This window comes from Bubalus kerabau, chromosome 1, assembly GCF_029407905.1.
Source record: "Bubalus kerabau isolate K-KA32 ecotype Philippines breed swamp buffalo chromosome 1, PCC_UOA_SB_1v2, whole genome shotgun sequence".
In the NCBI taxonomy this organism is placed as follows: Eukaryota; Metazoa; Chordata; class Mammalia; order Artiodactyla; family Bovidae; genus Bubalus; species Bubalus kerabau.
Genome location: NC_073624.1, coordinates 54,767,769 through 54,784,036, shown reverse-complemented (window position 1 = coordinate 54,784,036; position 16,268 = coordinate 54,767,769). Strand labels below are relative to the sequence as shown.

The 16,268-nt window shown below is 42.9% G+C and overlaps 1 protein-coding gene across 1 annotated transcript in view; it reads left to right on the top strand.

Annotated features, from left to right (window-relative positions):
- The window catches only part of STAB2 (stabilin 2), a 167,842-nt gene that overhangs the window by 87,364 nt on the left and 64,210 nt on the right, over window positions 1-16,268 (top strand). Inside the window, exons 31-37 of the mRNA XM_055575011.1 lie at window positions 1,373-1,450; window positions 3,977-4,075; window positions 4,163-4,270; window positions 9,724-9,855; window positions 12,884-13,012; window positions 14,260-14,316; window positions 15,363-15,458. Of these exons, the coding sequence (XP_055430986.1) occupies window positions 1,373-1,450; window positions 3,977-4,075; window positions 4,163-4,270; window positions 9,724-9,855; window positions 12,884-13,012; window positions 14,260-14,316; window positions 15,363-15,458 (699 nt within the window). The remainder of the gene's footprint in view (window positions 1-1,372; window positions 1,451-3,976; window positions 4,076-4,162; window positions 4,271-9,723; window positions 9,856-12,883; window positions 13,013-14,259; window positions 14,317-15,362; window positions 15,459-16,268) is intronic.

The window sequence follows — 16,268 nt, the reverse complement described above, 5'->3', positions numbered from 1 at the left end:
AAGCAGAAAAGAGTTACATAGGGCCGCATGGTCTCTACATTTTGTTACAATAATTCTAGAACCCTACTTGCATATATCAGTCAATGGGTGGTTTTCCACTAGTGTTTTAAATCATTGACTCTCTGAGCAAGCATTAACTGAACACTCACCTTGGGAAGGTTCATCCCAGGGTTGTAGCTTCAGAAGTAAATCAATTAAGACCTGTGAATTAGAGGCGGTAACTATCAAAGACACAATCATAATGAGTTCTTTCTTATGTCTGATATAAATGTCCCCCTGTAACCAAGAGAGAGGTGCAAGGTGGCCAGTGTTATTTGCTTCAGGACCTCTGCTGATGTGCCTAGGATGAGACAAGTCCCCTCAGGATCCAGGGTTCCCAGGAAGAATTTCAATCAAAGTGCAGTGGTGGGAGAAGAGGAGAGGAGCCCCGAGAGAGCACAGGCCAGTTATGTCATACTTGGTTGGTGGCTGCATGAGCGTGCATTTAGGTTTGCTCACCTCCATTCCCCATGTATTTCATATTCTTGTAAAGTTGGTAACTGTCTGCATTATTTTGCTAAGGCTGCTGTAACCAAGAACCACAGACTAGGTGGCTTAGACAACAGAAATTGTTGTCTCACAGTTCTGCAGGCTGGAAGTCCAAGGTCAAGGTGTGGACAGGGTTGGTTCTGTCTGAGGACTGGGAGGTCAGGCTCTCTCCTTGGCTTGCAGATGGCAGTCCTCGTGTTCACATGGTATTCTGCCTACATAGTTCCTGTGTCCAAATTTCCTCGGCTTATAAGGACACTGGTCACATTGGATTAGGATCCACCTTAATGACCTCAATGGATATGAATTTGAGCAAACTCCAGGAGATAGTGAGGGCCAGGGGAGCCTGGTGTGCTACAGTCCGTGGGGTCGCAAAGAGTCAGACATGACTAAGTGACCGAGGAACAACAACGACCTCATGTTAACTCAGCTACCTGGTATAAAGACCTTGTCTCCAAATAAGGTCACATTCTGAGGCACTGGGGGTTAGGACTCCAATATGTGAATTTGGGGGACACAATTCAACCCACCATGCTATCTACAGTGCTTTTCCAACTGCAGGGTCTGTTCAGTGAGCCTCAGCCAGCACTTTTTTAATGAAATAGAATGGAGTAGAATCAATCAGATGCCTCCCACATGGCAGAGGAAATTACTATTTCATTTCAGTTGTGTATGTGTGAGAGAGAGATATCAGATGGCTCACAATTTTAAGATATTTCTAACTGTACATCATGGTCCAAAAGTGAGAAGGTCACTACTGCTCAAAATGTGGAAAACCTAGAAATCATTCAGTCCCCGGGTGTACTCTGTAGGGACTCACCTTCTCACGGTGGTGCATTTACAGAACATCACAATCGAAGGAGCATCCGTCATTGACGGCGACAATGCAGCCACAAATGGAGTGATACACATCATCAACAAGGTACAGAATCGCTCCCTCCTGCACATCTGGCCTCTCCTCCTTGTGTTATTTATCCTCCTACACAGTATCATTGGTGGGGTGGGGGGAGTACTTAGCCTTAATATAAAAGTAACCTGCTTCATTATTTTTATTTTAAAACCGTTTAGAGGCTCTACTCATTCAGTAAGACTCAGTTATTCTTTACTTATGCCTGTATCCTGCAGTGGGTTCATATAAAGTGTAGTCCTGTATATCTTTTATTTATGAGACCATCTTACAAGGCACCCAAGAACCTTAGTATTAGGAAGTCCATACACCCACATGGGACATAATCAAGAACTGGAAGAAAGGCAACTATGTATGTGTCACTGGTCCTCTCCTCTCCGCATTATTATGCCCAAGAAAAAAAAAATTGAAAATGGTAGAAAAGATGTTGTGGAATGTTTATTTTCTTTTCAGATGCAATTCAACAGTATTCAAAAGTATGAAATAATAAAAAATTAAATGGAAAATGACTTTTTAAAATATCCTATAATTTTCAGTTATTATGTTAAGAACTTAATTTAAATTTAAAGTTAGAATTTAGGGTATATTGGAAATTTTTGAAAAGTAGAAGATTAGAAAGACAATTCAGAGAAGGCAATGGCATCCCACTCCAGTACTCCTGCCTGGAAAATCCCATGGACGGAGGAGCCTAGTAGGCTGCAGTCCATGGGGTCGCTGAGGGTCAGACACGACTGAGCGACTTCACTTTCACTTTTCACTTTCACGCACTGGAGAAGGCAATGGCACCCCACTCCAGTGTTCTTCCCTGGAGAATCCCAGGGACGGGGGAGCCTGGTGGGCTGCCGTCTATGGGGTCGCACAGAGTCGGACATGACTGAAGTGACTTAGCAGCAGCAGCAAAAAAGACAATTAACTAATTGCATTTTAACTAAAATTACTCTCATTTGACACTTATATACTCCCTTTTTTATTTTAAGTTACAGAATATGTTAACAGTTTCTGTTCAGGAAAGAGAGGTTTCTTATAAGACTTCTAAGTGCAGTATTTTCCAAAGACCTTGCAAGTCTCTTGTATTAACAAGAGGCATAAAGAAATACATTTTATGAGCAAGTGGTAGGTCACTTGCAGAGAACCATGCTGAGTTTATGGCTTCATTTATCAGAAAGCAACATTACCAAGAGTGTTTTTGTCTCCAATCCTGGCTTTTCAAAGTACTAAAAAAACACACTTTTTAAACACACTTTTTATTTCTGATGAACACAACCCCATTAGTAAAATGGCACCCCAACCAATCTCCTATACTGAGCATTATTATAATGGGACCAATTCAAAGTCCCACCTCCTCGAAAGCCTTCCCTGATCTCTACAACCCACATCACCGAGGTTAACATAGTGGCAAGCACGTAAGTCCTAGAATCATACGGGATCTGGGTTCAGGCATTCAGCTAACTCTATAACCTTGGGCAAGTTACCTAGCCTCTCTGAGCTTCATTTTTCCTCCCTTTGAGGATTGAGCAACACCGTCTCTCTCAACGTCTGCTGCCTAGTGAGGCCACACTAAATCTCAGTTTTAGTCCCTTTTCCTTCCTCTGAAATCCTGTGGGATTTCTGATATGGAACTCATTTGACATAACTGCACCCCCTTGTTTGATGGTTCTTTATGGACTAGGTCATGAGCATCATTCTTGTATGATGGCATGTCCTGGAAGGGTGGAACTGCGTCTTTTCTCTGTCCTGCATCAGCATTACCACCTCACTTGACATGCAGTAAAACTGGAATGATTGACAACCCATTAGGTGCCAGGCATCATGCCAAGTATCATGCATCCCGTTTGGTTTTTACAACAACCCTAAGAAAGTATGTACCATTCTCCTCACTTGCCAAATGGGACACATGAGGCTCCTATGGCTAAGCAACTGGGTTGAAGAAGAAATTTGTGTGAACACAAAGATTCATGGATGTGTGTCAACTGATTCAAGTTTGCTACTTAGCCTCTGGGCTGCACTGGCTCCTAGAGGAGCCCCTTTTCTATCTATCCATTGGATACTGTGGTCCCTCTTGTCAGGTCCACCACAAACAGCTATGCAGGCTGTTCCCTGCCTAGAGGGGCCTGGTCTAAGGGTGGAATGGGGCTGAAATCCAACCCACTTCATGCCCCAAGCTATACACCCCTGTTTAGTCTTGCAAACTATCAGAGAATGCCTTGTTTCAACTTGAAGTGGCCTCAGGATCAAATGGGGTTCCCTGGCGGTTCAGTGGTAAAGTATCCACCTGCCAATGCAGGAGATGCGAATTTAATCCCTGGGTCAGGAGGTCCTCTGAAGGAGGAAATGGCAACTCACTTCAGTACTCTTGTCCAGGAAATCCCATGGACAGAGGAGCCTGGTGGGCTATAGTCCTTGGTGTCACAAGAACAGACACTACTTAACAACTAAACAACAACATTATAATCACATACTGTTGTGACATGATCCAGTATATTGGAGAGCAGGAAGCCCTACCAACACAAGTTAACAGAATTTTGGGACTTTCTTTCCCAGGTTCTGATTCCCCAGAGAGGTCTAACTGGCTCCTTACCAAACCTGCTCACCCGACTGGACCAGATGCCTGACTATTCCAGCTTCCGGGGCTACATCATTGCAAGTACCACATCCTCTGCATGACCCTCTGCTCAGGTTACCTGGGAACAGAAGTCCCTCACGTGCTCCTGTCTCTCTCCATCACAGCAATATAACCTGGCGACTGCAATCGAGGCTGCTGATGCTTACACGGTGTTTGCTCCAAACAATGATGCCATCGAGAGTTACATCCGAGAGAAGAAGGTCACAACTCTGGTAGGTATTAGCAGTAATAACCCAGGAAATTATTTTCCGGAAATTCAAGCACTTAAAGTTTTCAGTCAATCCACCATGTACCATGTCACTCTTTCATCAAAACTGCCTTGTGAGTATCCACTTATTTAACAGAAACTCAAGCAGAGACTCTGGAGAAGGAAATGGTAACCCACTCCAGTATTCTTGCCTGGAGAATCCCATGGATGGAGAAACCTCGTAGGCTACAGTCCACGGGGTCACAAAGAGTCGGACACGACTGAGTGACTTCACTTTCACTTTCACTTTCAAGCAGAGACTCTCATACCCAAACCTCCCCCAGGCCAGAGCTGCTCATGTATTTCATCCATACCCCTGGAAGCACACACTTAGGCTCATAGACACAAAGATGCCGTCTCCCCAGGAACCTGGAAGCATCTTCATAGCCACCCCTCCTCCCCTCCCTGGCTTCTCCCCAGTCCCACGCAGCAAGCTGTCAGCACAAGGGACCTAGAGGGAATGGACTGTCTCCATCTTCCTCCTAGTCGCCCCATCTCTGTCTGCCCTGATTCCTAACGTCTGGAGATAAACAGTCAAAACTTTTTCAAAGGACTTTGTGAAATAATACTGGGTTGGCCAAAAGGTTCATTTGTGTTTTTCTGTGACATCTTATGGAAAAACTCAAACGAACTTTTGGGCCAACCCAATGAAAAGCTCCAATCCCTTCACTCTCTGGCTCAAAACCCTTGGGTGGCTCTCCATTTCCTCAGTGACTAATTTCCTCCAGACTGTCTCCCCAGGTACTTACAGCCTCCACAAACTGGTCACAATTACCTTCTATTCAGTGCTGGTAGCAGACTTTCCATTTAGAAGGATCCCAGGGGTGTCCCACCCCCAGCCCCATAGCAAGGGAACAAGTTTAAAGTTGTAATTGCACAGCAAGTGTGCTGTTTTCACTTCTAACTTAATATAGGGTAATGGATGCTAAGGATACAGGGCTGATACTTGAAGTCCCACTAAGCCACTCTTGGTCCACTGCTCTCTCCCTACCCATTCTCTGCAGACACCATGTGGTCTAACCAGAGTGATGTCATATAGACCTAAAGATGGCAAAGGTGTGTTTGCTCCTGTCTACACACACACACACACACACACAGGAACCCTCCAGGCTCTTCTGTCCATGGGATTTTCCAGGCAAGAATACTGGAGTGGATTGCCATTTCCTCCTCCAGGGGATTGTCCCCACCCAAGGATTGAACTGGGTCTTCTGCACTGCAGGCAGATTCTTTACCAACTGAGCCACCAGGGAAGCACCCGCCACACATGCACACCGCCACCGCATTCAGGAGGGCTGCCCTTCCTCCTTCCTTGCCTCCTGAATCCTCTCCATCCATCAAGTCCAGTCTCACCTTCCTCAGGAAAGCTGGTTCTGGCCCTTTCAGTTCAGTTCAGTCGCTCAGTCATGTCTGACTCTTTGCAACCCTGTGGACTGCAGCATGCCAGGCTTCCCTGTCCATCACCAACTCCTGGAGCTTGCTCAAACTTATGTCCATTGAGTTGGTAATGCCATCCAACCATCTCATCCTCTGTCGTCCCCTTCTCTTCCCACCTTCAATCGTTCCCAGCATCAGAGGCTTTTCAAATGAGTCAATTCTTTGCATCAGGTGGCCAAAGTATTGGAGTTTCAGCTTTAGCATCAGTCCTTCCAATGAATATTCAGGATTGATTTCCTTTAGGATTGACTGGTTGGATCTCCTTGCTGTCCAAGGGACTCTCAAGAGTCTTCTCCAACACCACAGTTCAAAAGCATCAATTCTTCAGTGCTCAGCTTTCCTTATAATACAACTCTCATATCCATACATGCTGCTGCTGCTGCTGCTGTGTCGCTTCAGTTGTGTTCGACTCTGTGAGACCCCATAGACGGCAGCCAACCAGGCTTCCCGTCCCTGGGATTCTCCAGGCAAGAACACTGGAGTGGGTTGCCATTTCCTTCTCCAATGCATGAAAGTGAAAAGTGAAAGTGAAGTCGCTCGAAAGTGGAGTCGTGTCCAACTCCAGCGACCCCATGAACTGCAGCCTATCAGGCTCCTCCGTCCATGGGATTTTCCAGGCAAAAGTACTGGAGTGGGGTGCCATTGCCTTCTCTGATCCATACATGACTACTGTAAAAACCATAGCTTTGACTAGATGGACCTTTGTTGGCAAAGTAATGTCTCTGCTTTTTAATATGTTGTCTAGGTTGGCCACAACATTTCTTCCAAGGAGCAAGTGTCTTTTAATTTCATGGCTGCAGTCACCATCTGCAGTGATTTTAGAGCCCCCCAAAATAAATTCTGTCACTGTTTCCATTGTTTCCCCACCTATTTGCCATAAAATGATGGGACCAGATGCCCAGATCTTCATTTTTTGAATGTTGAGTTTTAAACCAGCTTTTCCACTCTCCTCTTTCATTTTCATCAAGAGGCTCTTCAGTTCCTCTTCACTTTCTACCATAAAGGTGGTATTATCTGCATGTCTGAGATTATTGATATTTCTCCCGGCTATCTTGATTCCAGCTTGTGCTTCATCCAGCCTGGTATATAAGTTAACTAAGCTGGGTGACAGTATACAGCCTTGACGTACTCCTTTCCCAATTTAGAACCAGTCTGCTGTTCCATGTCCAGTTCTAACTGTTGCTTCTTGACCTGCATACAGATTTCTCAGGAGGCAGGTCAGGTAGTCTGGTATTCCCTTCTCTTGAAGAGTTTTCCATAGTTTGTTGTGATATACACAAAGGCTTTGGCATAATCAATAAAGCAAAAATAGATGTTTTTCTGGAACTTTCTTGCTTTTTTGATGATCCAATGGATGTTGGCAATTTGATTTCTGGTTCCTCTGCCTTTTCTAAATCCAGCTTGAACATCTGGAAGTTCATGGTTCACATACTGTTGAAGCCTGACTTGGAGAATTCTGAGCATTACTTTTGCTAGCATGTGAGATGAGTGCAATTGTGCAGTAGTTTGAACATTCTTTGGCATTGCCTTTCTTTAGGATTGGAATGAAAGCTGACCTTTTCCAGTCCTGTGGCCATTGCTGAGTTTTCCAAATTTGCTGGCATATTGAGTGCAGCACTTTAACAGCATCATCTTTTAGGATTTGAAGTAGCTCAAGTGGAATTCCATCACCTCCACTAGCTTTGTTCTAAGTGATGCTTCCTAAGGCCCACTTGACTTTGCATTCCAGGATGTCTGGCTCTAGTTGAGTGATCACACCATCATGATTATCTGGGTCATGAAGATCTTTTCGGTATAGTTCTTCTGTGTATTCTTGCCACCTCTTCTTAGTATCTTCTGCTTCTGTTAGGTCTATACCATTTGTGTCCTTTATTGAGCCCATCTTTGCATGAAATGTTCCCTTGGTATCTCTAATTATCTTGAAGAGATCTCTAGTCTTTCCCATTCTATTGTTTTCCTCTGTTTCTTTGCATTAATCACTGAGGAAGGCTTTCTTATCCTCGTTGCTATTCTTTGGAACTCTGCATTCAAATGGGTATATCTTTCCTTTTCTCCTATGCCTTTCACTTCTTTTCTCAGCTATTTGTAAGGCCTTCTTAGACAGCCATTTTGCCTTTTTGCATTTCTTTTTCTTGGAGATGGTCTTGATCACTGCCTCCTGTACAATGTCATGAACCTCTGTCCATAGTTCTTCAGGCACTCTATCAGATCTAATCCCTTGAATCTATTTGTCACTTCCACTGTATAATTTTAAGGGATTTGGTTTAGGTCATACCTGAATGGTCTAGTGGTTTTCCCTACTTTCTTCAATTTAAGTCTGAATTTGGCAATAAAGAGTTCATGATCTAAGCCATAGTCAGTTCCCAGTCTTGTTTTCGCTGACTGTAAGGAGCTTCTCCATCTTTGGCTGCAAAGAATATAGTCAATCTGATTTTGGTATTGACTATCTGGTGATGTCCATGTGTAGAGTCTTCTCTTGTGTTGTTGGAAGAGGGTATTTGCTATGACCAGTTCGTTCTCTTAGCAAAGCTCTATTAGCCTTTTCCCTGCTTCATTCTGAACTCCAAGGCCAAATTTGCTTGTTACTCCAGGTATCTCTTGACTTTCTACTTTTGCATTCCAGTCCCCTATGATGAAAAGGACATCTTTTTTGGGTGTTAGTTCTAGAAGGTCTTGTAGGTCTTCATAGAGCCATTCAACTTCAGCTTCTTCAGCATTACTGGTTGGGGCATAGTCTTGAATTACTGTGATATTGAATTGGTTGCCTTTGAAACAAACAGAGATCACTCTGTCATTTTTGAGATTGCACCCAACTACTGTATTTCAGACTCTTTTGTTGACTATGAGGCGCTTAACTGGCCCCTTAGCTGCAGATAATCTCTTCTGTCTCTGAGTTCAGACCATCTGTACACCTCATAGCACTTCTACACCTCATATAAGGAAATGTCTTTGCAGGTGGGTAGGTCTTAGTTCTCCAATTAGATGAAAACTCTGGGCATTAGATTTTTGTAACTGGAATGTTGAGTGAGCAGCACTCCTGGAACAGAAGTGGAAATCATCTTTTCTTTGTCTCCCCACTCCTCCCCCATCCCTTTGAACCTGTGTAGAGGAGAACATTCATTAACTGCCCTGGGATAAAACCTCAGGCAATCTCGCAGAAAGGCTTATCATCACTTTCAGCCACAAACACAATCTCAATTAAGTAAAAATAAAAAAAAAAAAAATTTTTTTTAACCAGCCCCTTGTAGTTATCAACATTTTGAATTGGATTTAAAATTAAATCTTTCCTCGCTTGCCCCATGCTGGTACTTTGTCCCAACAGGACATTAGAGGAGGGGGCTTGGTCCTTGCACCAATCCGAGTCTATCAGAGTGTGGGGAGGGGGATAGATTGGGAGTTTGAGATTGACATGTACTCACAAGTCTATTTAAAGTGCCCTTCCATGAAAAAGATATTAGTATAGAAAGGTAAAAATTATTACTAAAAAAAAAAAAAATTAGGGTCCATCAGGAGACAGAAACCATACCAGAAAAAGTATAATATTATGAATTGTTTATTGGGTATAAAGCTATATAAATATAATTGAAAGGTAAAATAGAGATAGCATAGAAGCATCTATAACCCCAAAGGCTGGGAGCAGAAAGGAAAGAGGTCAGGACAACTAAAACTTAGAAACATGGAGGGGCCCAGAGAAGCGGTGACTCAGACCTGTGAGGGGCAGGGCCCATTCGTCTAGTGGCTCTGATGTTGGAGGAGGGTCCCTGGGGGCCCTTGGAGAAGGCATTGCCAGGCTGGTGCTGGCGTCTTGAGGAAGAGGGGAACATGATAAAACCACTCTGGGAGTCACAGGTCTCTGCCATTCAGATTCAGCTGCCACTGCAAGCGTGATGAGATGCAGCTGGGATGATGCCCAGTGAGTAGCCCAGTGAGTGCCCAGGGACTGGTGGACCTGTGGGCTGACTTTCCCTTCTGTGTGTCATCCAGGAGGAAGACATACTCAAGTATCACGTGGTCTTAGAGGAGAAGCTGCTGAAGAATGACCTGTACAATGGCATGCACCGGGAGACCATGCTGGGCTTCTCCTACCTCCTCGGCTTCTTCCTCCATGATGACCAGGTGTGATCCTTCCCCTGAAAACACAATGGGCATCCTTGCTCCGTCATCCGCCATCACTTCCACATTGGATAATCTTCACGACCACTTCCTCAGTCTTATCCACACCAGACAGCTGTCTGTGTTCCACCACAAAGTAATGACTAGGCCAGACTGGGAAGCTCCCCCTTGTCCACCCCATCACCAGCCCTCAGACCATCAGTGTGGTCTGACTGGTCTGGGGATTGAATCCCAACAGTCACAGGGCCCTTCAGTTCTGCTTCCTAATAACGGACAGTCCCCAAGCCACCTCCAAGATGGCAGGGAACCTGGCAGCCAAACATAACCCCTCAAAGTGGCATGGCCCCAGGGTGTAAGGAGCCACCTGACATGTGAAGGAAGGATCCAGCAGCCAAATGAATGAACAATATTACCATTGCTGGTTCATACAGACTGCAGACCTAGGGCCAACTGCCCCCACCCCAGTATCCCAGTATTAATCTCACACAACCTCTAAGCACTTAAAGTGTTTAGAATTTGTAAAAAGAATTGAGACTAAATACATATTTTAAACATTTCAGTATGCAATTCTATGTACCTATGTCAAATAACCAGTGAAACAATCAATCTGAAAATTCAATAAGAAATTCACTATGTGACTCTGGTATAAATTCTCACAAGAAAAGGTAATAAAAACTAATGATTATTTAGGAGAAACTAGGCACTATATTAAAATGATGAAAATTTAATCCCAAATTTTTAAGCGGTAATATTGTTCCCTGTAAAAAAGTGAATTTTTTTTAAAAAGCACAATTTTGGAATCAGTATTCTCAGTGTTATCATCACTGAAGCCCAAGTGAATTTTGTGTACAGTTGCTTTTTTTATAACACGCTCAGGTTTTGGGTTGTTTTTTTTTAAGTCTTTCTGGTTTTTCATTACTTAGAGAATAATCGAACGCCAAATATTTCCCTCTGACTCCTATAAATAACTTACCTATTGTGTAATAATTTTGAGGAGATCCTTTTAAATACATTTCCTTTTTTTTTTCCAGGTAAGGCAATTTTTGTTGATAAGGACCTTATATGTTTGTTTTTATCTTTGTTATCATTTATTTCTTCATGTAGAAATGAATATTCTGGTTAGTTGAATCAGTTTTGATTCTGTCATGTTTATTTTCCATGTGTTTGAAAAGTCTTTGATCTAGAGCTTTTTTTTCTTGTCTTTTACAATAGAGACTTTATCTTAAATAGTTCTATCTTACAATAGAGGTTTTGCTTTTATTGATAACTCATTCACTCTCTGGACAACAGAGATGTGGGAAAGTGCTGTCTAAATGAAGAGATTTGTGTTCAGATAAAAATTCTAATGCAGCTTGTAATTCTTCAAGTATATCTCATAATAAAAATGGTTCAGATTTTTTTATGCCAAATCAACAGTATTAAAACATCAGAAGTTCTGACATTTTGATATTTTAAATCAGCTCAGCCTCTTGGAATTCTGCAGATTTGTTTTGTGATCACCATTTGACTCCACAAGTGAGGCCCCTGCTGCTTCTCCAAAGCTACACAGGCCCTGGACCACTTCTGTGCACCTCAGTCATGATTCAGCCCAACATCCCATGGACATTCACTTGAGTCCAAGTAAATCGTTAGGGACTTTAACATTCAGTGGAAGTTCAAATTTAAACACTTAATAGAGTCACTTCACTCTTGATGCATTGGGGAGTTTGGGAGATGTTAATCATTTTTAAATGCTCATTAGATATGAAGTTGACATCTGTTTAGTACAACAAAGAATTCCCTCTTCTCCCAACCTCAGCCCTGCTACAGCTATACACACACACAAGTATGACCCCTCAGGTTTTCAAACAGCCATTTGTTTTCAGTTATATTAATTATACTCAGGAATGAATTAATGGCTTTACTTATTTTGCACTAAACAATCGTTAAGATATCCTTCCATTTAAAAAAATCAAAACCAAACAAGTTATAACTCAAAGTTGAATTTAAGTTAGGAATTTAGTTCCCATGTCTTACACACTTACTGACACACTAGGCAAAGACGGTACAAACAAAGACAGTACAAACGTACTGCGAACACCAGAGAAGCCCCAAGGAAAACATGATATGGTTAATGCAGACCTCTGAGCAGTCTCCACACCCTAGAAAGTGATCTATCTGGTAGAACACATTTTTGCAAACTTTAAAACACTCAAATATTATTTTTATTCTTGTATAATGGTCATTGGAGAAGGCAATGGCACCTCCCTCCGGTACTCTTGCCTGGAAAATCCCATGGATGGAGGAGCCTGGTAGGCTGAAGTCCATGGGGTCACAAGGAGTCGGACATGACTGAGCGACTTTACTTTCACTTTTCACTTTCATACATTGGAGAAGGAAATGGCAACCCACTCCAGTGTTCTTGCCTGGAGAATCCCAAGGACAGAGGATCCTGGTGGGCTGCTGTCTATGGGATCGCACAGAGTCGGACACGACTGAAGCAACTTAGCAGCAGCAGCATAATGGTCATTTACTCTTACTGAGGGGTGCTTGCAAGTTAACCAGGAAACAGAGATATGCTAAAAGGATGCTAAGTTTCATTCTCTATGTCTTGGCTGTGGAAGGCATCCACACCTCTGAGGCCACCAATAACTAGCACAGCTGAGCACATCCTTGGAGACATATTATCAATGGCACTAACATAGTGATCATGATTCAGAATTTTTTGAACAGTGAAAACCGATCCTTTGGATGATGGAGAGAAAACTTAGAAATTTCAGGAACAAGCTCTTCTTTTTACAAAGGAGGAAATTGAGGTTCAAAGAGGAAAAGCAACTGGCCCAAGGTCACACAGATAGAAGGTACCAGGTGCAGGACTGTCACTCAGCTTTCCTAGGGCAGAGCTGTCTCCTGCACAATGTACTATACCTGCCAGGTGAATATTGCAGAATCTCCTAGGCTAGTGTCATGTTGACATCCTCCAATCCCTATCGTCCTTATTTCCCTTAAAATGACTGTAGTAAAAATTGACAGTTAACCTTCCTGTTCACAGCTCTACGTAAATGAGGCTCCAATAAACTACACCAATGTAGCCACTGACAAGGGAGTGATCCATGGCTTGGGGAAAGTGCTGGAAATTCAGAAGAATAGATGTGACATTAATGACACTACTATCGTACGAGTAAGTTCTATCCAAGACCAATGATGTAATTAAGAGTGTTGACTTATTTTTTATAATTTTGAAAGCCTGGGACTCATCTATTAGAGTATCTCAAGTCAGTTCAAAAAACCACGAATGGAACATCTCTAAGAGCGTACTTGGTTGTGGGTCTACAGAAATAAATAAGACATGACCCTTGCCCTCAATGGGCTCACAGTCTAGTGCCTTGTATGCCTTGGAAAGGCTGCCTGAAGGGTTGTGTTGAGCAGGATTTCAAAGCCATGGTCTTTCTCAAGGGGAAAATGTGTTATGCCCAGCATAGGCATAGGGAAGGAGCCCTGTACACCCATTGGCAGGGTTGGGCCCACCATCATCTACCAGGAGAGAAAATATGAAAATGGATCATTTCAGTATAATATAGGACAAGTAATTGAGACTTTTTACTCCACGAGATGGTACAGGTTCTCTCATTAATAATGATAACTGTTAACATCTGTTGGGCACTTTTTATGTGCTAGGCACTGCTGCAAACATTTTACATGTATTAACCCATGGAATCCTCACAACACCCTACAGAGTAAGCACTATCACTCTGCCCATTTTGCAGATAGGGAAAATGAGCCATAGAGAGATTAAGTGACACCCCCAGGTTCACAGAGCTACCAAGTGGCAAAGAAGGAGTTCAAGTCCAGGCAGTCCGGCCCCAGAGCGAGAGCTGTGAATGACCAAGCTATACCATCCATAGGTGCCAAGTTAAGAACTAGTCACATTGGCCTCCTCCTGTTTTGCAACAGGCTGACACTTTTAAAATGTCTGTCATTCTTCACCTGCGAATTTTTGTCTCATGACAGTGGGTATTATCTCCATGCTGACCTCTCAGTTGGATAGTGTGCCCCTAGGGCTGGGGGCACTGTGGGTGATGCATTCTTTAATCTCACAGTCTGGCCCAATTCACTAAATAGTGGGTTTTCAATAAATGAGAGTTGGTATTAAAGGAATTAGGATTTAATTGAGTGAAGACTCGCACATGTTACAAGATTACACGCATCTGAAATGTATAGTGGAGAAAGTGATGCTCCAATGTCCATGACCCAAAGTAGCTGAAGTGTTTGGCTCAAAGGACATGAAAGAGGTTAGCCAGATGAGCTTCTGATTTGCATTTCTATAGCCTGAAACCTTCAGCCTCAAGTCTGGAAAATATTTGCAGCCTTGTTTTGATTAAAAGTAATTACCATGAAATACTCACTTTGCCTCTGTGTTTTACCAAGGGAAAGTGTGGAAAGTGTCCCCAGCCGCCCATCTGCCCATTTGGAACTAAACCGCTAGTAAGTATTTCTTTGATATCTTCTTTGATAAAACTGTTTCTGGATCACAGGAAGGTCTGAATTAGAAAGTGAGTCTCCAGCACACCTCATTTCACTGCCTTCCTTCCTTCACTGGGTTTTAATTTAATCTCACCTTCTTAATCTTGTATGCATCTTTCTAAAGTCTTGAATCCACTGTTTTGAACCAAAGCAAATTTGAACCAAATTTTGATTAATAAATAAATAGAAACAGGAGCTCATCTCAATCAGCGCCCAGTGGAAGAAGGGATTTTTCAGTTTCTACATCTTTCATATCCCAGTAGCTGGTTGAGGACAGGAGCAGGAAATCTCATCAGAGGAAGTGGACTTCACAGAAACAGTTTCAAGCCTTGAGGAGTCCCACCTTCCTGATTCCCTTTATGGTTGAAGTTATAACCAACTTTCGCAAAGAAACACATGACAGACTTGGGGGGTGATACACATATCTCTGAATGAATGACCTGTCTATGTTTCTTATACCTGTTTACAGGAAAAAAGTGCTTCAGAGGATCCAACAATTACAAAGAATCAACACACACGCACCTTCCATGGCACAATAGGAATTTATGATAATAACAATGCTGACTCTTCTCACTTGAGTTTGCATTTACTCTTGTATGAGTCTTTGTAAACAGCCTTAATCCTGCCTCAGACCAGGCAACCATCAACCAATAAATAAAAAGAAACCAAGTCTCAGTTCAATGTCGAGGGTTGGGAAGATGCTTTTATCTGAGATACTCTATGATTCTTCCTAACTTGAACTAATCTTCTAAAGAAAAGTTCTCTTTATGGAGTATCATTTTAAGGGATAATTATCTGCATTTTGCCATCTAGTATTCTGGCAGCCAACATTTCAATGTTGCATTTTCTTTTTTTATGAAGCAGCTCCAAGAAGCCAACCCCCTCCCTTTCCAGAACATTTCAGTTAGAGAGACAGCAATGTATCACCTACCCCCTTGCTTTCAGAGATTAGAAAGCTTTGTCCTAACTGAAAAGCTGATATTAATATAATTGCTGTTATTTCATAGGGCCAAGAGATGAGGAGATGTCTCTATACCATTTATTTCATGGGCAGGCGATCCCCATTCTTAGGGTGCCAGCCAAACTGTGTGAAAACCGTCATTGTGAGTATAACAATTTAATAAGCCTTCTAACAATGGCAGTAATATTGAGAAACATATGCATATGATCATATGCTATACTTTCCAAAGTGCCTTTGCATGGATGCTTTCTGCCATCTTGCCTTCCTTCTCATTATTTTTAAATATTTATTTGTTTAGCTGCATCAGGTCTTAGTTGCAGCATATGAGACCTTCACTGCATCATGTAGGATCTTTCGTTGTGGCTCCTGGGCTCTCTAGTTCTGGTGCATGGGCTGAGCTGCCCCATGATATGTGGGATCTTAGTTCCCTGACCAGGGCTTAAACCCACATGCCCTGCATTACAAGGCGGATTCTTAACCAGTGGACCACCAGGGAAGTCCCTCATTATCTCCATTACAGCTGTCACTCAGAATAGCCAGAGTAGCACTAAAACTCAGGATAGCCATACTACAAGTCCGTACACTGCTGACAGCTGCAATTTTCAGTCTCGTGATGAAGAAATAGAGGCACCAGGAGGCTAAGAGGTCTTCCTGTTCTCACAAGAAAGCGAAAGAGACAGGAAACGGGCAACTCCCTAAAGCAAGAACAGGGGCGCCTGGTCATTTAGAAAAGTGGAACCCCAGGGCTAGGGACCTCTCGGCTGTGGCTTTGGAATCTGCAGGAAAATTCTCTATAACATCCTGTCCTGCTCCTTTCACAGAAGACACAGCCTCTGCCAATCCCAGAGGCCAGTGATTCAGCTCTTAAGTTGTGGAGCGTGCAGCTGCAGGAGATGTTGTGTTTTAGTGCACTCAAGAATAAAAGCAGGCCCAAGCAAGCAGATAATCCTGC